The sequence below is a fragment of the Catharus ustulatus genome, chromosome 6 (assembly GCF_009819885.2).
Source record: "Catharus ustulatus isolate bCatUst1 chromosome 6, bCatUst1.pri.v2, whole genome shotgun sequence".
NCBI lineage: Eukaryota > Metazoa > Chordata > Aves > Passeriformes > Turdidae > Catharus > Catharus ustulatus.
Genome location: NC_046226.1, coordinates 53,868,928 through 53,893,323, shown reverse-complemented (window position 1 = coordinate 53,893,323; position 24,396 = coordinate 53,868,928). Strand labels below are relative to the sequence as shown.

Genomic DNA, 24,396 nt, shown 5'->3' with positions numbered 1-24,396 from the left:
AAAAACTCGGCTCACTGCGCCGGGATGCCCATGAAATCCTGGAATGTTCTGGGTGGGAAGGGACCTTAAAGCCCATCCCATTCCACCCCCTGCCATGAAACAGCGACGCCTTCCACTATCCCAGGCTGTTCCAAGCCCCGTCCAACCTGACCTTGGACACTTCCAGTCACTCCAGACTGCTATAAATTACTGCAGCCTGTCTAATTAGTTTTTTCTTGGAACGCTATAGGAGAGAAGGTAATTGATGGGGCTGAGTTTCACATTAACACAGCCATACGTTTCTGGAAGCTACTTTTGGGAGTGTCAAACTATGTATTTTTCAGGGATACCCAGAAAGTGAGGTTTTCTGTGACACCAAAACCTCATCACCAGTTGTGTGGTGAGCGTCGCAGGAAAAATAAGAGGATGAATTTAAGAGAGAGAAATAACGTGGAGAATCAGAGAGCGGAAATAACGGGAACACACGCGAGCAGGAACAGAACGCGAACCTTTCAGATGGGATTAACTGCGAGCACGTTGTTTATAAAATTTTTTATTTTTTCCCGCCGCCGCGGGTGGGGCGGAAACTACATTTCCCGTGATGCCCCGGGGCGACGCAGGACGGCGCCAATCACGTGCGGCGGGGCGCGGCCAATGGGGAGGTGGGAGAGGTTTGAATCCTGAGGCGGCGGCGCCGTAACGGCGTTTGCCCTGCTGGGGGTCCTGTGCCGGTCCGGGCGGCTCGCGCCGCTGGGAGCTGTGCGCGGTGCGTCCAGCTGGGAGGGGATCGCGGGAATAGGGCGGCCTGCGGTGCTGTGGTGTCCCTGAGGGGGTGAGGGCTGAGGTGCTGTGGGGTGAGAGGTGCGCGAGGGCCGAGGTTTGTGGCGGGTGCTGAGGGGCTGTGTGCCGTGAGGAGCCCTCGCGGGCCTGGGGGGCGCGGGTTGTGGGGTCCGTGAGGGACTGCGCCGTGGTCGGGGCTGATGGGGGGGTCTGTAAGGGACTGAGGCGGCCTTGCGTGCTGTGAGGTGCGCGGAGCTGATGCTGTGATCCGTGAGGGGCTGAGGAGCCATGAGGTGTATGTAGGGTTTGAGGGGCTGTGGCATTCCTGTGGGGCTGAGGGGCTCTAAGTTGTGAGGGGCGCTCCGACATCCCGGGAGCTGTCGTTTGTCAGGTGTGTGGGGCTGTGGGTGTCTCTGGGGTCTGTGTGGGGTCTGTGAGGGCTGTGAGGTGAGCGCGGCCGAGGGGCGCTGGGGGCCCGTAAGGTGTGTAGGGCGGAGGGGCTGTGGGTGTGTGGGATCTGTGAGGGCTGCGGTTCTTCGTTGTCGAGACTGGGTCTTTTCTTGTTAAACACAGGATTAAGGCAGAATAAAGGATTGGAGGAGAGGTGGTCATGTCCCAGGAGGGCAGCCACGAGTGGGAGCTGAGCAAGGAGAATGTGCAGCCCCTCAGGCAGGGGCGGGTGATGTCCAGCTTGCAAGAGGCACTGGCTCAGCAGGACTCCTCCAGCCACACTGCTGTGCAGCTTAAAAAACAGTAAGTGATGTTATAACAGCTCCTTTCCCCTTACCTTCCTGCCTCCTCATTCTACCTATGTTTCCTTTAACTGTACTAATCTCATAGGCATTAAAAAAGGTGTAAAAGAAGTTTAGTAACTGATGTCTGAACTATTACTCTAGGATTTTAGTGCTACTCACTGCTGGTGTTGTGTAGTACAGACTTCAACTTTTTAGATTTGCAGTAGAGCAAACACCACGGAGATTTGGCTGTGCGTTTGTATAAATAATTAACTCTTAGTTTGTAATATACAAGATAAATTTACAGTGATACAAATGTATTTATTGAATGAAAAATATTATGTTTTAGGGAGTTTGAAGCAGAAATTCGCTTTTACTCTGGAGATGATCCTCTGGATGTGTGGGAGCGGTAAGTTTCCCCTTATTTCAGAAAAAAAGGGTTGAATGGTCAGATATCCTTCTAAAAGCAAGGGAAACACATTCTAATTTAATCAGAAACTCATTGAAAGCTAAGTTCTACAATTGTTTTTAAATAATAGATTGTGTTTCAGTGTTATGCCTATTTTTTTCTTAATTTCTTTGTATTTTACAGGTGCTTCTTAAGCACTGACTTGCTATGAACACATTCTGTCTCTAGGTACATCAAGTGGACAGAGCAGGCCTTCCCTGGGGGTGGCAAGGACGGCAACCTCGCAGCAGTTCTGGAAAGGGCAGTGAGAGCCCTCCACGCGCAGCAGCAATACTACAAAGATCCTCGCTATCTTAATCTCTGGCTCAAGTTTGTGAGTGTTTTGGGAGCCTCTCTTGGGTGTTGCTTTTCTTTGGGACATTGTCATGTTGCCCGCACACAGCTAAGCTGATTCTGGTGACAAGAGTCAAACTGTTTTGTACAAACAGTGCAATATTAAACAGATTTTTCTGCAAACATGTGAATTCTACCTCTTATTTCCAGACTACAAACTCTAGAAGTTTTTGCTTTGGAAAAGCTGTCTTGAATAAATAGGGCTCAAATATTTATTTAAGGAGAAAGAGAGGTGATTTAAAGATACAACATCTAAAATACATCTGTCTTACCAGATGTTTTAGCTTCTAGCTGTCTTCTATCTCTGTCCTTTTAAATTCTAAACCAAGCTAAGCGTGTTCTGGTCCTGCCCTGTAATTTTTGTTGTCCACTTCTTTTCAAAGCAGCTTTTTCCCAGCTTTAGCTTGCTAATTTGCCAGTTTGAAACTGGCAAGGAATGTGCTATACTTCATCTGAAGCTAAAATTACTGTTTGTTCTCAGGAATATTAATATGGTGTAATTCAATCATTGAATTACCTCCCATTCAAATAAGAAATGATAAAATTCTGTGTACTGGCCTCACAGCTGCTCCTGTCAGACTTGTAGTGAAATCACTGGGGTATTGCTGGAGGTGTTGAAATGCAGATTTTGACTGGGACCCCTCTGCAGTGTGGTTACTGACATACTTGGGTTTTTCCAGGGTGATTGCTGCAACGAGCCCTTGGATCTGTACAGTTACCTGCACAGCCAGGAGATCGGCACCACGCTGGCCCTGCTCTACATCACCTGGGCTGAGGCGCTCGAGGCCAGGGGCAGCTTCAGGAAAGCAGATCTGATATTCCAGGAAGGGCTCCAGCGCAAGGCTGAGCCTTTGGACAAACTCCAGGCTCATCACAAGTAAGGGAAGAGCTTAGGTGCTTCCCTGGGTTCCTGGGGTAGGGAAGCTGCTGACTTCTCAAGTTCTTTTTTCTAGGCAGTTTCAGGCCCGTGTTTCTCGGCAGACACTACGGGCACTTGAGGAAGGTGCTGATGGAGACAATATGGGATTGCTGGAAATTGCAGAGCCTCAGAGAAGTTCGCTGGCAGATCTGAAAGGCAGAGGGAAGAAGAAAGTGAAAGCCCCTATTAGTCGTGTGGGAGATGCAGTAAAAGGTACATTCAAGAGCCGAAACACCCTGTTATTGGAGGAGTTTCCTCTCTTTAACGTGAGATTTGCAATTGAATGTGACAATTGAAGGTTAATTGACGCAATTCTTCTTGCTTATAGCCATGAACCCAAACAGAAGCTGCCAGCCTCAGGCTTCTCTGCAGCTTCCAAATACTCCAAGTTTTGCTGTGTTTGATGAAAATTCTGTGTCCGGACCTGAGATTCCCACACTTACAGCACAGTCATGGCCAGCACCTCCAGTTCCCAGGGCCAAGGAGAATGAGCTCAGCGCAGGACCGTGGAACTCTGGCAGGGTAAGGAGGCTCAAACTGGGTAGGGAAAAGAAAGGAAGGTTGTGTCTAAGTTGATGATTTCTGATTACTGAAACAGAGGTCGTGTCTTTCTCCCTCGCCTGTGGTTTGTGTGTATCGTAAATTTAATGATAGATTTGATGATAGAATTGTGACATTGTTTGGGTTGGGAGGAACCTTATAGATCATCCAGTTTCACCCTCCACTGTCACTCCATGCCCTTGTGAATGGTCACTCTCCTTCTAAAGAGACCCTGGCCATGCATACTCTGTTCAGGTTTAGGCTGATATTGCTAGAATAAGGTTAAAAAACTCTATGGAGTTTTAAAATCAAGAAATGAAAATTCTTACTAAGCAGAAGAATTGGCAGAGGTGGCCTGCTGAAGTGTTTGGAAGGCAGAAAATGAATTCAGGAGGGAAAATGTTAGCCAGGGAAGGGGAGAGAAGCCAGGCATTAGTTAAATCTGTAAGAAAGAAGCATGAGAGTTGAATTATACTGGAAAGCACACCCTGAAGGAAGAACTTGTTGGCTGTCTTGTGCAAAGATGGCATGTACAGCATTCTGCAAGCCTTGTTTTGAAGTGCTTGCGAGGAAAACAGAAGAGCGGAGATCAAAAGAATTCAACTACTGTATCAATGGAATATTTATCCTGGCAATAGGATGACAGAAAGTAGCTTCCAATGGCTTAAACTAAACATCAAAAGAAACAGCTGAGCTACAGGTTTAGGCTGTTCTAAAGAAGTGATGCAAGACACTGTCAATCCTGTGAGATCAGCTTTGTTTCATAGGTGCTCAGATACCCCCTGGTGTTGCCATGTTCTTTGTAGCTGAGAAAATAAGAATAGAAAGTCACGAGATTGATGCCTGGAAATAGAACACAAACTTTTCCAGACCATTTTAGAATGATAATGTAAAAGCAAACCTTTACTTGAAAGCCTTCAACTGCATAATATGGCAAAAAACAGTGCTCAGAATTAGATCCTTACAATGTATAGGATTGGACAATTAGAATATCTGGCCAATATTGTCCAATGAGAGGAGCAGTTGGTTAGATAATCTGGCCTCTGGCTTCTGTACTCCTCCCCTACCATCATTATGCCAGTGATTATGTGGTGCAAAATAAAATGTCCTTGGAGAAGTAACAGGCAAAACAGACACAGCAAAATTTTAGGAATGTGTCAATATGCACCTGTTCACTGTGGGAAAGAAAGATGGGAAGGTACTGGAAGTAACACTGAGGCATTTAACAGTGTCCAGAACTACAAATACATGAAGAATACATAAAAGCTGAAAACTTCAGGCATCAAGATGATGAAAATCTTTTCATCTTCTCAATATGGACATTGTTATAAGTGAAGCTTGGTAACAAAAGCTCAAATGAGGGAGGGGTGCAACCAGGCTAAAATTTAGGGAAACTCCAGGAACATTCTTTTCAGAGAGAAAGCAGTTTGGTTAAATGAACAGAAAAGTTAAGTAAATCACAGGTTTAATATAGCTGAGAAGACTGAGGAAGAATTTTAATATAAACTTTCTTTTACCAGTCTCTTTGTGCTGCTTAACACATTCATTCTGGTGTCTGAATGCTTCCATGTTTCTTTTAATGTCTGCCCTTTGTGTAGTCTCTGCTCCCCTCTTAATGAAATTTCTTAGATTTAATTAAATAAAATATCCTGTTTCTGGCAGAAGAGTGGAGGATGTTTAATTCTCTTGACTGAAGGTCAGTGCAAGAATAACCTTTAGTGAATTCTCTGACATTAAAACCTGCACAGAGAAAGAGGGGTTTCTCTTACTGCTGGTTTCAAGATGCCTCAGGAAGCAGTTTGGGAAAGAATGGAAAAGAGGAATGAGTTTGTGAAGTATTCCCACCATGTAACTTTTTTTTTTGCTGAAGAGTCCCAGGGAATTGAAACAGGCAGGTGAGAGTAATGTGCTGTCAGACTAAATTCCACCTTTTGTCTTTACTAATTGACCTCGGAAGCTGTTAAGGGATTTTTGTGGTGCTGAAATGGCCTCTGAATGGAAAACTGAAAAAAACCCCAAAAAACTCCATGTCTGGAGGCTGTTGGTGGACAAGAGAATGAATATTATCATCGAATTGGGACAATCTTGGCTGTAAAATGAGGACTGTTGCATCTGTGGAAAATGAGAGCAGCTGGAATACCCAGCCTGACCAGGATAATGTGTATATATAGCTCTCAATATGTATAAAACATTCCCTCAATAATCGGAACTGGGGCTGCTGAGGACATGCAGGAGGAGCATTCCTTGCCTTTTAGGTGCCAGTGTTCAGCTGGTGGGCTGTGACTGTGTCAGAAGGGAATTAATCTTGGAAAAGTCTCCATCGAGTTTAATTTTCTAGATAAGAAAACCTCCAGATGAGGGGAAGATGAGGAAAAGGGAGGTGCAGAGGGATGTGGAGACTGAAATGAATCCCTAAGTTGTTGATGTTGCCTTTCCTTCCGCAGCGTCCTCGCAGCACTGTGAGCTCTGCCATGGAAGCGCCCCACCCACTGCCCAGTTTCACCCCCTATGTGGACGAGGCAGCTCAGCCACAGATGATGTGAGTCTTGAGTTTGACATGGGGGATTGCATTTAGAATTCTCAAAGTTGCTTCCTAAAATTGGGACTTGTTTTGCCAAGTACTTAAGCCTCTCGAGCTGCAAGAATTTAAAAATCTGTCGGCCTGGAAGCAATTAGTGCTGCAGCTTGGTGACAGAGGCTTCAGCAGAGGTTGTATAAGGACATGAGAAATGTTCAGTGCTGCTCATGATGTGGGAGCTTATATCATATTTATGTATGCTAATTAGTTTAATAGCTTAACTCAGTGTGTTTACACAAAACCACAAGCTACCTGTCTTAGGGTGCTGTTTGCTGTGAAGCAGCCCCAAATTGAGGCAGACTTGTGGCTGGATTTTTTTTTCTGTCTTGGGAACTCTGTGCTCAGCATATCTGGAGCTTATTCTGAAATAAGCTCTCAGAGTTGCCATGCCAACGGTGTTGCTTAGGTCGCGGAGGAGTGAGTGTGCTGCTTGTACAGCGTTCCCTGAAATGCTGATAAATCCCAGGAGACAGGGTGGTTTAGTTAGAGTAGAGGAAAACACATTATTTTGCAAGGTTGCTCTACCTTTCTCTGGCTAATGATGGCCAGGGAATAGACAGGCTCCTTCTGAGAGAGGAGTGGAAAAGATGGAATTGCAAAAAAAAGTGGAAAATGTTTGGCATTACAGACAGTTCCCACAGGCCTGAATTGCATGGAATCAAGGAATGCTGGAGGTGATGAGCAGCACAGATTGCATGTGGACTGCAGAATGGCTCTGACCATGGCTGTGCCATCGTTTAATCAAAGAATTTGTAAAAACTGCATTCCTGTTTAAACTGCTTCTATCTCCTGAAAGTCAGCGATGCCCCACTGGTAAATCTCTTGGCATGCCCTTCTCTCGGATGAGGATTTGTTACTTACCAAAGGCAGCAGCTTTCCATACTGGGGAGAGGGAAGGAGTGGGTAGAACTAAACACCAGGCTAAGTTAGCTCTAAGCAATTTAGACAGAGATTTAGTGTGTAGGTTTAGGTTATGTAGTTGAAATCTTAAAAGTAGGTTTTGGAGGGTTTTTTCTGTCTTTGAATCCATTTCCTCAGGGTACCATGGTCACCTGCCAAATGTGGAAGTGTTAGGCTGAAACTGTGTAAATGTGAAGCGGATCATACCTATCAGCTGTCATCCAAGGTTCTTGGCAGAAGGACCCTGTTGTGATCTTGGTATTGATGTCCATACTCCCCCAATAAAGCTTTAATACCCCAAACAATTAGGAGCACTTGTTTGCCTCATGATCACTCCCACATGTGAGTTTATCCAGCTGAAGTCATCTGGATTGCTGGTGTTGGTAAAGCTGTACCAGCATTGCTGCTTCTCTCCTGAAATTAGCACGCAGGTTTCATCTGGCCCAAGAGTTTCCATTTTCAATTTCCAGTTTTCCATTTTCTTTTCTCCCAGATAACCATCCTACAAACCAGAGTTTAGGGATTTGTCATGCGTTTGGTCACACAGCTCAATGGAACTAAATCAAACAGATCCTGCTTCAGGATGCACAGCAGTTCAGACATCAAAAGAATTTTATTTGCTTTTGACTTGACCTTATAAGCACTTTAGGTTGGATTTGTGTTTTGTTGTTTGTTGTTGTTTGTTTTTAGTTATCACACAATTCTGAGTAGTACGATGGCCTTTGGTGTTACTCATTCCAATTTTCTTGTGTATTTTTTCTAAGCACAGAACAGAATGCCTTTATGTTGCTCCAAAACCAGGTTCTGAAATTAGCAGGGCTATTTTCTCCCATGCCTGCTTTTCTGTGCTATAGTGAAGTTCCTAAAACTCAAGTGAAAAATTCCTGGTTTTTCAGGACTCCCTGCAAAATTGAGCCCAGCATAAACTGTGTGTTAAGTACTCGCAAACCCGAGGAGCGGCAGGACCCACTGCAGCGAGTGCAGCATCAACAGCAGGACACTCAGGCAAAGAAAGAGATGGTGATGTACTGCAAAGAGAAAGTTTATGCTGGAGTTGATGAATTCTCTTTTGAAGAGATCAGAGCTGAAATCTACAGGAAGAAAGCGAAGAAGAAAGACGAAGGTACGTTCCAAAGTGGGCTGGAGCAAGTACAGTTTTCCAGATGGAATCATAAAATTGCATTTGCTTCCATCTGTGATTGCAGCTGCTTCTCTTTTTCTGCTGGAATAGTTGTTTAACTGCTGTGAGGTACAGAGACAGTAACACTTCCAACAGCTTTACATGGAAGCTGTGGGACAGGGAAAGACCACCAGAAGTTTCAGCCCCTTGACAGTTTAGGCTGCAGCCACCAATTGTATGTGAGATAGGCATTGGGCCTTAGAGATGCTTTCTTCCTTAGATGAAATACAAGCCATAGAACGGAAGAAGGAAGAAATACAAAGGAAAATTGAGGAGCTGGAAAAGAAATTAAAGAAGAAAGAAGATGATAAGCAGCAACAACCACATGAACAGGTATTGTCCTCATTTAACTGTTCTTTTCCAAGTAGCAGCAATTTTAAATAAAAGTACCCAAGAAAGGCAAAAGGAAGCATTTCCAATATTCTTCTAAAACATTTTAAACTTCTTTTGAAAGGATTCTTCACTAGTGAAGTATATTCTCTCTCTCCTTCTTCCGTATTTCCAAAACAATGACTTCCTAGTAAGTATTTTAAAAAATGAAACAGAGTTGTGACTTGGTTGTAAGCTACATAACTGCTTACATATAAGGTAAGATAAGTACAAATATAAGTGGGTAAAGGCAACCATTATGTATCAGGGCTTTAAAGACTACATGGGATTATCTTCATGTTTTTGGAACCTTTTTGCCTGGCTTGTGATTCTACCACTGTAGAACCGAAATGCGACTTTGTTTCCACAGGCAGCAGAGGTAATGGGAGCTTCCACGCCTTTGGGAATGCAAGAATTTACTTTTCCCGGTGCAACAGAATATGGGGAGAAAAAGCCTCAGTCACAAAGGTAACAGAGAGGTTTTTCAGCCAGCAGGGAGAACATTTGTGAGGCTATGTAGGTACAAATGGTAACATGATCACTAACAGCCTGTTTTCTCAGGTAGAATGTAATATAGCCTGGGCGTCAGCCTGTAACCAGGATCTGTGTGCTTTCTCCATATATTTGATTATTTGTCTGAGGGATCTTCTTGCAAGCAGCTTTTGTCAACCTGGCTTGCCTTTTTTATAGAGTTTTCTTAGGTTTTGTGAAGTTCTGTAGAATACAAACTTGTTTGGTTTTTTTTTATTTTACAGTGAATTCCAGATCTATGAAGATACTCAACCGCATAAACCCTCTTGTTCTGACAGTAAGTAGCCAAGTTTTTTGCCATTAACGAGGAGGTTTGGTTAAAGGGAAGTCTTCCCTGAATAACAAGAAGGCAGCAAAGTAAAACCCAAAGATTAGGTGGATTAAAAGAGTGACATTGTGTGTGCTAGTAGTGCCTTTTACCATATTGAGCAAAACATGGAGCATCTGAGGACTGTCACTATTTGAAATGACTTTCAAGTAGAAGAGCATTTTTCTTTCGGTAGCTGGAAAGTTTTCTTCCAACTTTCATGTTTGCAGTCTTACTAACATCTCAGAAGAGTTTAATGCTATCATTAGATTGGTAACTACTTTAAGTACGTTTTCCTCAGAGGTTTTGCTAGGGGAATACACCCAGGAATTGTATATTGTTAATTTTGTTAAGTTTTCATTGGAGTTGACTCCTGTTGCTGTTGACAGAGGTTATCCAGACTCCTGATGTATCCCCAGATAGCCACAGTGGAAATACATTTTTAAACTCTAAGAAGGAGCAGAGTAATGAGGGCAGTCTTGCAGAAAAATGTACAAATTCTGAAGCATAGTCTAAACCCAGCAATTTAGCTCACATAATATGGTGGTAAAGGTTCATTAATGTGACAAAACCAAGCCTATTTAAATGGTTTCTTTATATACCAGCTCTGTAACTTCATGTTAGGAGCGGTACTTTAAGGACTATATATTAACTGTTTTAAGTAGTGTTGGATATGCTATTTTGGAAGAACTGTGGATATGATTGAACCTCTTGGTTTTTCTTTACAGATGTAGGTCTGCTTCCTCCACCAGCTACTGCTCCACTTTTCTCTATATTTGATGAATCCTCTACTTTGGCAAATCAGAATATAAGGTAGAATAATTCAAGACCTAGATTTCAGAGGGAAGGAAAATGGAAGCATCAAAGCCCTTGCTGTAGCAGCTGAAATAACTGTTTCTGGCAGGGGTGTGTGGGGGTGTGTTTTGTTTTGTTTATATTGGTATTTTTAATTTAATTACTCAGAGTCCACAATCAGGAAATACTCTCCTGTTCTTCATCATCAACCTGGAACTATTTAAACTGCTGTATAAGCTTCCTTCATTCTGGAGAGCTGTATTTTTTGCTTACTGCAAGTTCTGTAGTAGAAATTGGTTGATTGAAATTATCAATAGACCTAAACTCTCAAGAGGAATTTATTGGGGATTGGAAGTTGCTCTAATAAATATGTAACTGGCTGTAACTTCTTCTTAGTTGTTCAGCAGATCGTAGCCGGAAAAGTGCCCGTCACCCTCTCGCTGTTCTTAAGCCTGTGGATTCTCTGAGCGTCAAGGAGAGCACAGCAGCAGCAGCCTGTGTAAGGAAACAATTCAGCCCATGGCAGATTTCCTGCCCAGGAGACACCAATGCAGCCTGTGCTGCTGTCAGACTGAGTCAGCTTGGCTGGACTGGCATCATGTGTGAAAACAAGGATTCTAAATGGCTGCCTGGCATGGCAGTAATTGAACGGGGTGATGATGGGATTATACTGGAAATACCATGTTGTGGCTGTGGCTGCCTCAACAGGGTGTTCCAGGCCAGGTTGGATGGGGCTTGGAGCAACCTGGACTAGTGGAAGGTGTTCCTGCCCATGGCAATGGGGGATGGAAGTCAATGGTCATTAAGATCCCTTCCAACCCAGACAATTTTGGGAATTTATGCTAAGTAGAATTCATGAAGACTGAATGCCCTATTCATGTTGGAAGGTGGTGGAGTGGAAGAAAGGAAAGAGAAATGTTCAACTTTTAAATAAAGAAAAATTTGTCATAAAATCTGCAGGCTTTCATTGTCTTTTCTTTTTTTTTCCAGGATGAGCTGAATGGAATTGAACGTTTGACTGAGGATGCAATTGTGACAGGCTCCTACAAGAACAAGACCCTTTGTGCCAACCCAGAGGACACGTGTGACTTTAACAGGGCTGCCCACCTGGCCTCAACGCCCTTTCACGGGGTGGTAGCTCAGAGAGTCCTGGCTCCTGCTTTCTCTCAGAATGAACTGAAGAGAGATAGTCCTGAATCCAAGAGTGCACCTCTGAATCAGGAGACACTGGTGTGTGAAGGAGCATACACTGAAGCTCTCAGTGTAAAAAAACTGAGGTAATTAACAGTAAAGGACCTTAAGCCCCTTTTCCTGCATGTCTTTCACGGCTGTGGCTTTAGTGTTGCTAAAGAAGGAGTTTTCTGAAAAGAGCAAAATATCCTGGAAAGAGCCATTTCTTTAGCTTGGAGGCCACTTTGCCTTGAGCAGATTGAAGAGGTAATAGCAAGCCCACTTGGCTTTTCAGATTACTACGGTGGGACTTGAGTACAAGTTTTTTTAACCAAATAACTTGCAGAGAAATTAATAAATACTTTCTATCTTCATTATCAAACATGAAAAGCAGAATCACCAGTTCCTTCTGTACTCTGTAGTTTAGCTCTTCTACAGAGTAAAACAGCTAGAAGAAAAACCTTTCTGTCATTGTGATTAAAATACATCTATTGTATGGGAGCTTCTTAATCTAGAGCTGAGTTGGATGTGCTGGCTCTTAGGACGTAAACACGTACACCACGCTGAAGGTATTTTTTACTGGGGAGGTTCCTTGAAAATCCTGCTGATTGCAATTAGGAGAAGGTATTTTCCACCCAACCTTTTAGTGCTTTGAAAGCACAGAAATTTTGTAGCAAAGGGAGTGATAAATATTCAGGATGTCTTCAGTTGTAGCAGTCAAATTTGGTGGAAGAGAAGATTAAAAAAATAATCTGTAGACTAAGATTCCGTGTATAATCAATCATCAAAATTGAAATGAAGTTCTGACATGACTTCTGGCTTTCTACTGGGGATGGGAAAGAATTTCTTCATGTTAATTAAATGTGGCCATGCACGGTATCCTCTCCTAGGCCCCAGCTTGACATTATCTACAACTTGTATGTTTGGAAGTCTGAGTAGTTGATGGCTTTATTTTACAGCCCCATCATGGAAGCAAGCCTGGAAGATACTCACTCATCAGGTTCTTCAGTCTCAGGAGGTTCTCTGTCCTCTGTTACACAAATGTCTGCTATTAAATGCCTGCAGATCAGTGAGAAACTGGAGCTGGCTCAGAGCTTGCCTGTTGAAGTGGTTGCTGATTCTGGAGGAAATGTTACTGGTTAGTACTAACCTCAATTTCACTCACAACAAATAACTTGCAGCTGTCACTAAATGTGTGGGGGTTTTCTGTCCTTCCTGTATCTCACTCTGCTTTGTGTGTTTCCCATTACTATGACTGTGACTGAGCTTGTCTCCCCTGTCTGAAGCAGCAGGGAGGTGCAGTATGGGGTGCTTGTCAGCATCCAAAGCATGTCAATATCAAGGTGACAGAGAAGTTACTTGGGATAGTATAGCAGGCAGTCTGTAGGTGCAATGAGGTCAAATTCCAAAATTAAACATGGGGATTGGATAGCAGTAATAACTTGTAAGGTAGCTTTGTTTTGGTTTGTCTTCCTTTTTTCTCTGTAATCATACTGTGTGTCTCCTGATGTGCTGATAAGCTACTACTTTGAAAAGGATAAATATGAATTTGGAGTCTAGTGCCTGTTGCATAATTTTGGTTTAAATCTGTATTTTAACTATGCTGTAAACTGTTGTTCTGCTTCACAGTGTCCTTCTTACTCCTATTGAGGGAAAACAGTACTGGTACTTAAATAGTCAATTTCTTTGCTAAAGGCCCTTGTTTCTCTCTGTTGTAAATATTTAGATTACAGTTAGAACAGAAAGGGTCACAAAAAGCCTTCAAAATCTGGCCTGTGGAATTAGATGTGTGTTGGATGATGGTGTTCAAGGTGTTTAACCTGCTTTAGCTCCTTTGATTTTGGTTTATGGTGCTTTATTAGAATTGTGTACTTGAAAATTCAATGTATCTACTCTGGAGAGTTATGTTCTCATGTGCAGACTATTTTATAATGAAGCATGCTTGGGACTTGGAATGAAATACAATTAGAAGTGTTGTCACTGAAATAGCTGGGATATTTTGGATCTTTGTCTTGTTTTTATCATATGTTCTAAACTTTAGAGCAAGATGAAAAAACTCTTCAGAAAAAAAGAGATGGCATTTGTCCAAATGTTTTAATGGTCCTTTCTTAAACTTTGGATCTTTCCAGTTGCTTTGTTTCTTGATTTCTGCACATGTCCCTTGAATCTGCTGCTCTCACCCTGGCTGTAGTAATTCTTAATACTGTGTAAAGAATAAAAATCACTTCAGATGCTTGTTAGTTTATTCCTGTAGAATATGCCAGTAAATCTCCTAGGTTTGTGATGGCAAAAGCTTGGAACACGTCGCCTCCAGCTTACACTGTTTCCTGGATCTTTCACAGAATTGCTTCCTCAGCAGTACTTACTGCAATGCTTTTCAAATAAGTGTGGGCACAATGGAAGATAATCTGTTTCTTACCTGTGTATTGTGAAAGTTTAAAATGTTCTCCCTCTTTACAGCCATGGCATTTGGAAGAAGGCAGTAGAGGCCATCTAGTTCTCGTGTTTTATTTCAAACGCTTGAGGCTGCCTTGGTTTTTTACAGATCAACTTGTCTATTGAAGGACCTTACATTTTGTTATGAAAGAAAATAAGTCCAGTCCTACAGGTGTCTTCCAGGAGATAAGTCATTAAATTCTTAACATTGCAGTGAGCAGCAGAAGTGGAGTCCGACTTGATTTTCTTATGTACAACCTCTGCTGTAGTCAAAAGACTAAATTTCCCTAAACCTCATAATGTGAAAAACCCAAACTAATCATTTGCTCTGGGCATAGATTTAAAATAGGAGTACTGATTTGCAGAATGAGTTTGAATTCTGCTGTGGCTGAAATAATTCAGAGCTTTGTCTCTTGTGAAAGATACATTTTGCATGATACTACAGTAGAACCCTTGATAGAGCTAATGATAAAAGTCTGTAAGGCACTTTTAAAGACAAGGGTCACACTGACTTCCCATAGCTATTAGAAAGAGGTGAGTTGACTTGCAAAGAGAAGAATAATAAATCAGAATGTGGATCCAAAGTTTCCAATATCCAGGTTACTTTTACTGACAGAATATAACCAAGTTGCTGAGAGTTAACACAATTTCAGCTCATCTCTTCGTGTTGTTTTCTTAGAGGATGATGCAGCTCAGTTCCTGTGGAGCCCTGAACAGCGTAAAAAGCTTTTAGGTTCTGTGCTATCATCACTGGTTGCTTCTCCAGATTTTCACTTGGAGACTGATGTTCTGCCTCACATGGAGGTTGAGAAAGACGTTGAGCTGGGTAGGTATGCCAGACCTTCTGCAGTGCAGAGTTTGTGTTCTCATGGGTTTGAATTATGGTTCTTATTCACCCTCTTAGTTTTATGTGGTACTGGTGGGGAATGACTTGGGAACAGCTGTTTACTGTGGCAACTTATGAATGTAAACTTTCAACACAGGAAATGAGACTTACTGCATCAAAATGGAATATTGGAACAATGAAGAATACAAGATGTTTTTTACCATTCCAACTGGATGCATTTTCCAGTGGGATCAAAAGGGATTTGCATTAAAGGTAACACACATGATGGTTGTTGTACAAGTGTGAACTGATAAAATCTCATCCATTCATATAAACTTAATTTCTGAATTCCATGCATGAAGTTTGCTACTTCAAGTCCTCTTCCGAATTGTGGATCTAAATTAAAAGTTTCTGAGTATGAGAAATGTCTTCCTTGGTCAAGTGGGAGGGGGAAGAAAAAGAGGATAAGAAGAATATGGAAATGAGCAATTTTCACTTTATTCCAAAAATAAATGTTCTTCTTAACGTACCTTCTTGTAGGTGTATTCTCAGCCTGTGCCTTGGGATTTTTATATCATCCTTGAGTTACAGAAGCGTTTGAATTCTGACTTTGACCAGAGCTTCAGTGAGAATTGCAGCTGTTACCTCTACCAGGATGGCTGCGCCATTGTGCACAAGGACATAAACTGCTTCACGCTCAGGGTGAGTACAGACAAACCAAGGACAATTGGAGGGACCAAACTCCTGCTTGGGTGCCAGTAGTGAGTTTGGAGTGGTGTTATGCTCCTTGCTGCAGAGCTGCTCCTGTTTAATTCTGTAAATTATGATGCTCTGGTCTTTATCTGTATACAAATCAGGGCTGTCTGTTAATGCCTCACTTGGGTCTGGTTTCTCATTCATAGATCATGTGCTTCTCAGAGACAATCTTGAACCAATTTTTCACATTTTCTGTCTTTGTGAGTCATAAAGGACTGGAGCCAAGAACCACAGGTTATTCCACAGCAAGATTTGCATCTAAAACTGTTGTTTAACTTGACCTCTTTCAGTACATTCCAGTCAGCTACAGCAAGGTCATAGCAATTAATGTCTTTCTGAATGATTCGTGGTTTAAGTCTTGTAAGTGCATTTTGAATTCAATAGTGATTTCAATCTTCAGTTCAATTTCTCCCTCCTGATCTTTTGTCCAGTTTTAAATAATAATGTCTCCTAAGAGCTTATGGTTCTTGTAATTCTGTCTGGCTGATCCTGGGCAAAATCTGATTATAATGAGTTTACTGTTACCTCTGTACAGATGAATAATGAAACAAAAGGTGAGCTATAAATACTTCACCTAATCTAAGGTAGAAGAGTACAGAGATAGATGTTTATTCTCTTTTCAGGATGTTCTCCGTGACCGTAACTTCATCACTAAGGAAATCATCTTCTTGGTTGTTCATGATCTGCTGCTGCTGGTAGAGAAGCTGCACAAAGCAGAGATTGTCCACGGAGATCTGAGGCCAGAGGTGCTGTTTCTGGGAGACAGGTTTGTCTCTTCCTGTTGAATATGGGAGGGTACAGAACAGTCATTTCAGCTACAGCTCCCGTGCTGCTGTAACTTCTCCCATTGAGCTGGTGTACTGAAGTACTGAGGCCTGAACAACAGGCCCTGAGCCAAAGTTGACCTCTAGATGAACCTTCCAACCAAATGTTATATTTGTATCTACTCATTAACAAGGAATCATTGGCAATATCAGCTGTGTATCCGTGCATTGTCAAAACATGTATTCACCTTAGGTGTTTAGTAACTAGATAAGGCCACACCTGGGTTTTGGGGGTGTAGGAGCAAAGGCAACTCCCTGAGTTGCTCCTTGAGCCCTGACCAGGCTTTGGGAGGAACCTAGGAGGAGGCTGACCCCAGATGCTCCCGTTCTAGAGGTGGTGTGAACTTGTTTATCGCCCACTGCCCAAGCCGGGCCCTGTCCCAGCGCAGTCAGAAGCCTGTTTGCTTGCAGGGAGACACACCCATAGGATTTCCCAGTTCTGGAGGGGCTCTCCAGTGCTGTGACAGGGGCTCCCCAGCTGCTGTGTGACTCTGGAGAATGGTGAAGTCTTAGGGCAGCTGTGTCTCAGTCCTGGTAGGCAATCTGTGGTAGCAATGATGAGGTGCATTGCTGAACTTCTCCTTGTGTAATTCTTTACAGTCTTGCATTATAGAAAATTACACTATTCCTTAAGTTGGTTTCTATGCCTCTTGTGCTGAACCTGCCCACTGGCAAAACAGGCTTAATTCTGCAGTCCAGACTTTTTAGGTTCCAGTGTATTCTGATAAGAATGAAACCACTTAATTTAGGAATTAGCCTTCCTGTAGAAATAGTATACATTGACATTGTAAAACTTATGCTCAACAAAATGGTTTCGCTATTACCTGTGTTTTTAAGTTTCTGATTTACCAAGGTTCTGGACTGCTAATGCAAGTTACAATATGGTTCTTAACTTGCCTTCACATATCTGAAACCCAGGAAATTAGAAGACATAAGACAGGTGGGACTGGAATATCCAGATACCCTAAACAAAGCATTCAGCTTGCTCTGCACTCCAGCTTGTACCTTAATGCATAGACCTAATTTTCTTCTCTCTCTTTTCTTCCAAGCTCTTTCCCATGTTATGTTAACAAAGTCATGTATCTCTTGGAATGTGATCTGTGAACTAAGTGTGGTGATGCCTGGCAATAGAACACAAACTTTTCCAGACCATTTTGGAATGATAGTGTAAAAGCAAACCTTTACTTGAAAGCCTTCAGATACTACAATATGGCAAAATGCAGTGCCCCACATTAGATCCTTACAGTTGATGGGATTGGGCAATTAGAATATCTGGCCAATATTGTCCAATGAGAGGAGCAGTTGGTTAGGTAATCTGGCACCTGGCTTCTGTACTCCTCCCCTGCCTTTATTATGCCAGTGATTATGTGCAAAATAAAATGTCCTTGGAGAAGTAACAGGCAAAACAGACATAGCAAAATTTTAGGAATGTGTCAATAAGTGCCTGTTCATTGTGGAAAGCTGGAAAAGTACTGGAAGTTACATTGAGGCCTTTAGCAGTCTCCAAAACTACAAATACATGAAGAATACATAGAAGCTAAAAACTTCAGGCATCAGTGGGAAGCCAGTAACCAGAATGTCCAATGAATCAGACATAATTCCATTACATAAATTCACTGGGGCTTTTCTTAGTTATCACTGATATGTTAAAAATAGCTCTTAAGTTTAAATTTTCTTTGAGTCTACAGTCATCTAACATGCATACTCCCAGTATATTCTGCTTATACTTTCTTTGTGATTATTTTATGCATAACCTATTTACATAATTATTTATAAATTACATACCTGTACTATGCAAGTTCTAATATTTTCTTCACATCCTGCAATGGGTTGTCTTGCACGTTACTTAGGGTGCTGCATCCTATTTTGGAAGCCACTGATCTAATAGTGGCTTGATGGATTTGGATACCTCCTGCTGGATTTCTCTGTGGCAAATACAAAGCAAACAACTGCCAAAAAAGTTAGGATAATGGTTTGGGGTTTTTCAGATAGCAAAAGGACAAGTGCATAGTATAAATTACAAAATAAACTCACAACATACAATGATGTAAGAACACTAGTGAGAGCTGTAATATGTGGATATTGTTGGCTTGGCAATTGTTGTGGGAGATACTCCTCCCTGCCCTTCCTGTTTGTCCTCCCTCACCTGCAGACTAGGAAAAGTTTGTAAAAGTATTATCAAGCCTAATTATTTTTTGTATCAAGTGTTTGAAGATTTAGAAGGGGAGGGAGAAGTGCAAAACATTACACTGAAGCCAAGTTGATTCTTGCCTTTCTGCTTTTATCTATTCTCTCTATTCTTTATGTATGGATATTTGTAGCTCTGTAGCCTATTATTGCGTTGGTAGCTAGCATTTTACCTACTCTACTAGACAGAAAGACAAAATAAATTCCCCAGTGGCTCCAAGCCCTGGGGTGCATGGTTAGGCTCTCTGAGAGCCAAGCTTGAAAACCAGCTCTTTGAGACACATTCTCATAAACAATTTAGTTTCTATCTTAGGGCAGTGATCAGAAAAGGTTAGAACTCGGAGCGAATTACCTCACGACCAATGTCTCTAATTGGGGATTCTTGTCAATTATGCTAATTTGCTAAACATATAAAAATTATATCTGCTTTATGTGTGCATCTTCGGTGCTTTTCATCTGGCGTGTTATACACCATAAGGATCCTTACAAAGGTAACCCCTTTTTATCACCTGTGTCTGGCTCCTAATTTCAGGACCAGGGAAAAGGCATCACACTATTCACAGTCCACAAACTTTGTTTCAGGTCACTGTGATAAATACAAAAATAGCATCATCCTCAACCCTTTATTGTTTCCTATTGCTTACTGTGGAGACAGCAGTGTCATTCATCCCTTAAACTCCTTGCTGTGAGCTCCTGCCATCCAGGGCAGCCCTTGCAGCAGTAGTTCTGACAGCAGCCATCAGAGGGGAGCATTGACATGGCTAACACTCACCTCATTGTGCTTTTAAATTTAATTCTAAAAGAAGGAAAAAGTTTCTTGGATTGTCTTCTGCCTCATGTGCTTCCTTTGCTCAGGATCTGCGATGCATTTTCTAATGAGGAGGTGCAAAATGCTCTGAAGGTGGTGGATTTCTCTCACAGTCTGGATTTGAAGCTATTGCCTCGAGTCAGCTTCCCCTACAACTTTCCCATAGCTCAGACCCCTCATGGACAACAGCTTCTGGCAGAAAGTTCTCTTCCTTATCAGGTGAGTCTCTATTTAATAGGACATCTTAATTTCTGTTTTTCCTTTACAAACCCCATTTTCTTAAGTTAAAATTTACAAGTGCTGTGGAAAGCTCTGATCAATAAATACTGAATAAAACAGAATTTTACCTTTTGATGTCTTCTTGTTAAACAGGTCTCTAGCAGATTCTGGTGCAAAGATGGTTCTGACTTAAATGTGTGAAAGCAGTAAGAGCAGAAAGTGACAGACATTAATCTTTGTGATGTTTGTTGTGATTGCAGGTAGACTTGGTTGGCATTGCTGATATAGTCCATTTGATGTTGTTTGGGGATCATATCCAGGTCTATCAGGAGAATTCCATCTGGAAAATCAGCCAAAACTTATCAAAGTAAGTCGTTTTGCAGAGGGGGCTGCTGGGAAAGAAGAGAGATCTAATTTGATTTTCTTTATAGTGATACTATCTTCAGAGCTTAGAATGTACAACAATTTGGGGCTATTTTTGCCAAAAGGTGTTAGTTTTGGGGCCTGAAATTGTGAAGTTATTGGAGTAGTTCACCGTAGCCTCAGTGCTGTGTAGGAGACAATTTTAAATTGTATATGAATAATCTGATTGAGATGATTTTGCTTTTTCCATCCTTTCAGATGAGACTGAGTCTCTGTACCTTAGAGATCAAGCTTGGAGAAGTTTATAAGAGGGTGGATGGACAGGGGGGCAAAGATCACATGAGCATATTGCCTCAGAAATGGATTAGTTTGGCTTTCTGCTTTTTTTTTTTCATTCTACTAAGGCCCTCCCTGATGGCACGGTGTAACAGCTGTAGAAGCAGAACACTTGTGCAGCAAAGAAAATAATTTTAAACTGTCATTTAACATGCAAGTGTGCTGCTTTTTGGAAACTACTGTTTATCTCAGATATCAAATTTTACTACTCTCTTTTAGCCACGTGTTTTGGCTATAATTCTGTTCTGCCTTCCTGTACCCTTTGTTTTTTCTTAGACTGAACACTGGTTTATTTTGTTAGGAACATACTGCAGGTTTTTTTGCCTTGGCATTTCCTAAGGATTTTTCAGAACTCTGCATTCATGACAGCAGTTGCTGGACGGGTATCTGATTCAGGATCATGGCTCACTCTTAGGACCATTGCTTTAAGAAAACTTACTACCAGCATGGGAGTTGTCCAGTTCCCTAGCAACCTGGACTGCTTCCATCTCCCAGTTTGTTGTATTCAGCCTTTGGAAAAATTCCAATCTTCTTAAGCTGTGTACAGAGGAAAAAATGCTTTTCTTTTTCTTTACTCAGTATATATATCCGGTTTTCTACTATGATATCTTTTTTTAAATTCTGCAAGAGCTATTAAATTGAGCTATTGCAGATGAAGACACATAAGGCCTGAGTTGAGAAGCCAGGGCCATGGTGTCGGGGACCTGATTAGGATGTGGGTATGGGAAAAAGAACAATAACTGTCTGGGTAACTGAAGCAGGAGGAATACTCAGTCTGAGTTGGGAAGTGTAGGGCTGTCTGTCAGTGGAGTTTGGAGAGGACGGGTTAATTGGAAAGGAATTCTCGTCAAAGCTGGGGATGCTGGATTGAAAAAATTAGGATTTTGGGCTGAGGTAGAACTTGGAGGGAGCCTTGAGGAGTGAGACCTGTGAAGGGCTAAAGGAGACACAGCAGGAAGAAGGTAAATCCTGGGCACGAGTTCTGCAGAGCTGGAAGCAGGCTGTAATGTCTTCTCGCTCACCTGCGTGCATTGGTTCAGAATTTGGGAGTTCAGAGTACAAATAAGGAATTTCTTTTCCACCTTCTCTTCTGCTTTGCTTCTGAAAGTGTTACAGACTTATCATTCATCATCTATACTACTTACTTTTCAATATCAGTTATTCCAAGAAATGTCTGCATAGGAGCTTTAGTTACACATTGCACTGAAGTCTAATATCAACAGTGGGAATAAGGAATTTGCACTGAATCAGTTTCCATTCACACATGGATCTTTTAGTCTGTCTGGTACTTACTGACTGATGACACTCTCTCTAGTCAGTTTGAAGCTTTCAAATAATCTGTGGCAAGCAAATTCACTGCTGCAGGGAGCCTTTATCCACCATAAGAGGTTCCGCAATTAAGTATTCCCTGGGATTCCACAATTAAGTACTCCCTGACCCTGGAGAATCAGTTGATGGAGATCAATTTTGCTCTTCATCCTTTGCCTACAGCCACACATGCTGGTGGCACTTGTCACACCCCTGAAGACACAGGATTCTTCTTCCTGTTGCTTTTAGTAATTCTACTTTTGTAAAGATGACACTGCTTCTGTCTTTTGTGTTCAGAGGTCTCCAAGTGATTTGGAAAATAATTTTTTAATTTGAGGTTCATTTGAGTTTGTTTGGTGGTTTGTTTTGGGTTTTGTTTTTGTGTTTTTATCAAGGATGGCATTGACAAAATAAATTTCCTCAAAAAAGGTTCTGAGAATTCAGGTGCTGACAACCAGAAAGAAGGCTTCTTACTAGAAGGCTGACTGTAAATACAACAACCATGACTCCTTTAAGAAAGCTTTTTAAACAGACTTAATTATTTTATTAAACAAATGTAGCTATAGCAGAATGACTGCAAGAGCTACTGATTTTACTACCAGTTCAGCAAAACACTGAAGCAGTGGGGAATTGCAGGGTAGAGCACAACATTTTTCCTCCAAGGTCAATGGCTTTCAATAAAAGAGAACCCATTTAAAAGGTGACAGAATGAATGGAAAACACTGAAACATTGTAGTAGAGATTTAGGAACAGGTAGAATGTAAATTCTGATCAAGTTGTTTTTTTCATCTCCAAGTATAATGCTGACAGCCTGTTTTTCAGGGGAGGGGTTTTACCATTATTAAAGAATGGATATGGTGATTTTTTTCTGTTTTCACTGTACTATTTTAGGAAACTTCATCTGTACAGGTTTATGTGAGGCAGGATACAGAAGCTGCATTTGAATTTTTAGGACTATTTTTGTCATTCAGAACTCTTTGCACCTCCTTAGCAACACTTCATCTCCTCTGCCACACCTCTTGTTCATCTAATCCCACAAAGAAAATGCACTCAAATTTTGCATATTTTTTCTTGGTTAGGTTCTGCATTGACTAAATTATTTTAGCAAATATAAGAGTTACCAGTGAAATAGTACAGGCTGGATTCATTTTGAGACTGGCTGCTGCTGTTTTGTGAGTCACTTAGATAAAGCAGAGGCAGATAATTGTTTCAAAGCCACTGTAACTCCTAGCTCGAGGGAGAAAAGTGCTTCAGTAGTCAGTAGCAGTGCAAGACTGAAGAACAAAGGGTTTGCTCTAATATCAGTTTTCTGAGACTTAAATGAGTCACTTAACCTTTTTATTCATGTTGTGTGGGTACATCTGGGAGAGGGGGGATTTATTACTATTAATTGTCTCCAAAATGTTATCTGTACAGAACTCTGGCAGATGGAAGGCATGAAAAAAAGAAAGTAAAACTGGCTCTAAACCACCTTTTTCTATTTTTTTTTTAATTGCAGCTTTTACTTTAGTATTGCCCTGTTAACTTAACTTGCAAGTGAATAAATAGGATTTACCTTTGTCCTTTATTCATGAAAGGAGTTTCCCAAGTTGTTTGGTTTAAAAATGTTCTTGACAATTCTTCTAAAACAAAACTGCCATGAATGGTGGTAGTGGTCAGGTATACTAGAAGAGGTAGCTGTATAAACAGTTGGTTTAGACCTTTGTAGCTACTATCCAGAAACTTATTGGAGAAAGACAATGGGATCCATATATATCAAATGAACAATACATTTCTAGTTTTTCTTTATATTTACTTATGTGAGTGACAGTATTATTTCAGGCATGGTTCTCCCAGGATGTTTAGTGCTGAATATAAATGGAGACCTTGATAGATGTGTCATGTGTGTGCGTACTGTTCCAATGAACACTGCTCTGTTTGTTTTAGGACCCCTGACAGTGATTTCTGGAGTAAACTTTTTGAGAGAATTCTGAATGCAGATGGTAAGTCCACAGTACCTCTGCTGAGGGAGTTGAGAGAGGAAATAAGTGAAATGTTTGACAGCTCTTTCAAAGAACGACTTTTGTTGACCTTAGCTGCTGTGGGAGAAACTTTCCTCCTGGTGAACTCCCAGTGACTTCATAGAAGACAAACACATTTTGTATTCTAGAGAAGAATTTGTTGTTATTTTCTTATGTTTTCAAATGTAAACATAAAGATTGGAGCCATTTCTGCAATACTTCACATGAGACTTGCTCAAGAATGTTTCTGTTGCCTCTACGTGAACCTTTCTGTGTTGGAGGAGTTTGCGAGAGAAAATTGTTTGTCTTAACTGCTGCCTCCCCTTCTTGTACAGCTCCTTAAAAATGTAACACCTAACTTGCACCACACTCTTTGAAATGTCTTTGTCCTGTGTTCAGTTGGTCTTGTAATTAGTGTTTAATCAATAAAGTTGTGTTTTGCTAGCGAGTGTCATATTTAACATTGCTATCAAATGGTTCCAAAAGACTTCATTTAGAATCCATGCAGGAGTGCTGCTGCGTGACTGGGAATATTTTGTGACTGCTGGATGCAAAAGCCCCTCGTTTGGTGGCAGCTTTCATAACCACATGGGAATTCCTGAACACTTGAATCCAGCTTGAATGATTCTACTGGTAATGTGCTCTCCTAGGAAGCTGTCACAAGAAGTAGGTGAAGTCACAAGTGGAAAAGCTGCAGACATAAATGTTTTTGCTTCTTAAGGCGAGAGTTTTGTTTAATTTTGCAAGGG

The 24,396-nt window shown here is 41.6% G+C and overlaps 1 protein-coding gene across 1 annotated transcript; it reads left to right on the top strand.

The window, feature by feature from the left end:
* The first annotated feature begins 663 nt into the window (after positions 1 to 663).
* Positions 664 to 24,041, top strand: BUB1B (BUB1 mitotic checkpoint serine/threonine kinase B). The gene is made up of 23 exons (XM_033062869.1): positions 664 to 745; positions 1,333 to 1,512; positions 1,843 to 1,902; positions 2,131 to 2,275; positions 2,976 to 3,172; positions 3,249 to 3,427; positions 3,543 to 3,736; positions 6,199 to 6,293; positions 8,129 to 8,355; positions 8,633 to 8,745; positions 9,152 to 9,249; positions 9,537 to 9,589; positions 10,348 to 10,432; positions 10,811 to 10,913; positions 11,405 to 11,691; positions 12,544 to 12,722; positions 14,700 to 14,846; positions 15,004 to 15,119; positions 15,387 to 15,548; positions 16,226 to 16,368; positions 19,469 to 19,640; positions 19,901 to 20,007; positions 23,574 to 24,041. Exons 2-23 carry the CDS (start codon positions 1,370 to 1,372, stop codon positions 23,761 to 23,763), a joined length of 3,195 nt encoding a protein of 1,064 aa, XP_032918760.1. The 5' UTR covers positions 664 to 745; positions 1,333 to 1,369; the 3' UTR covers positions 23,764 to 24,041.
* The last annotated feature ends 355 nt before the right edge of the window (positions 24,042 to 24,396 follow it).

What these genes read in the sequence shown, in the direction of transcription:
- BUB1B (XM_033062869.1), top strand. Translation starts at nt 1,370, where the DNA reads ATGTCCCAGGAGGGCAGCCACGAGTGGGAGCTGAGCAAGGAGAATGTG. An exon ending in GACCGTGGAACTCTGGCAGG is followed by an intron (nt 3,737 to 6,198) that starts GTAAGGAGGCTC and finishes TTCCTTCCGCAG; the next exon opens with CGTCCTCGCAGCACTGTGAG. An exon ending in AGCAACAACCACATGAACAG is followed by an intron (nt 8,746 to 9,151) that starts GTATTGTCCTCA and finishes TTGTTTCCACAG; the next exon opens with GCAGCAGAGGTAATGGGAGC.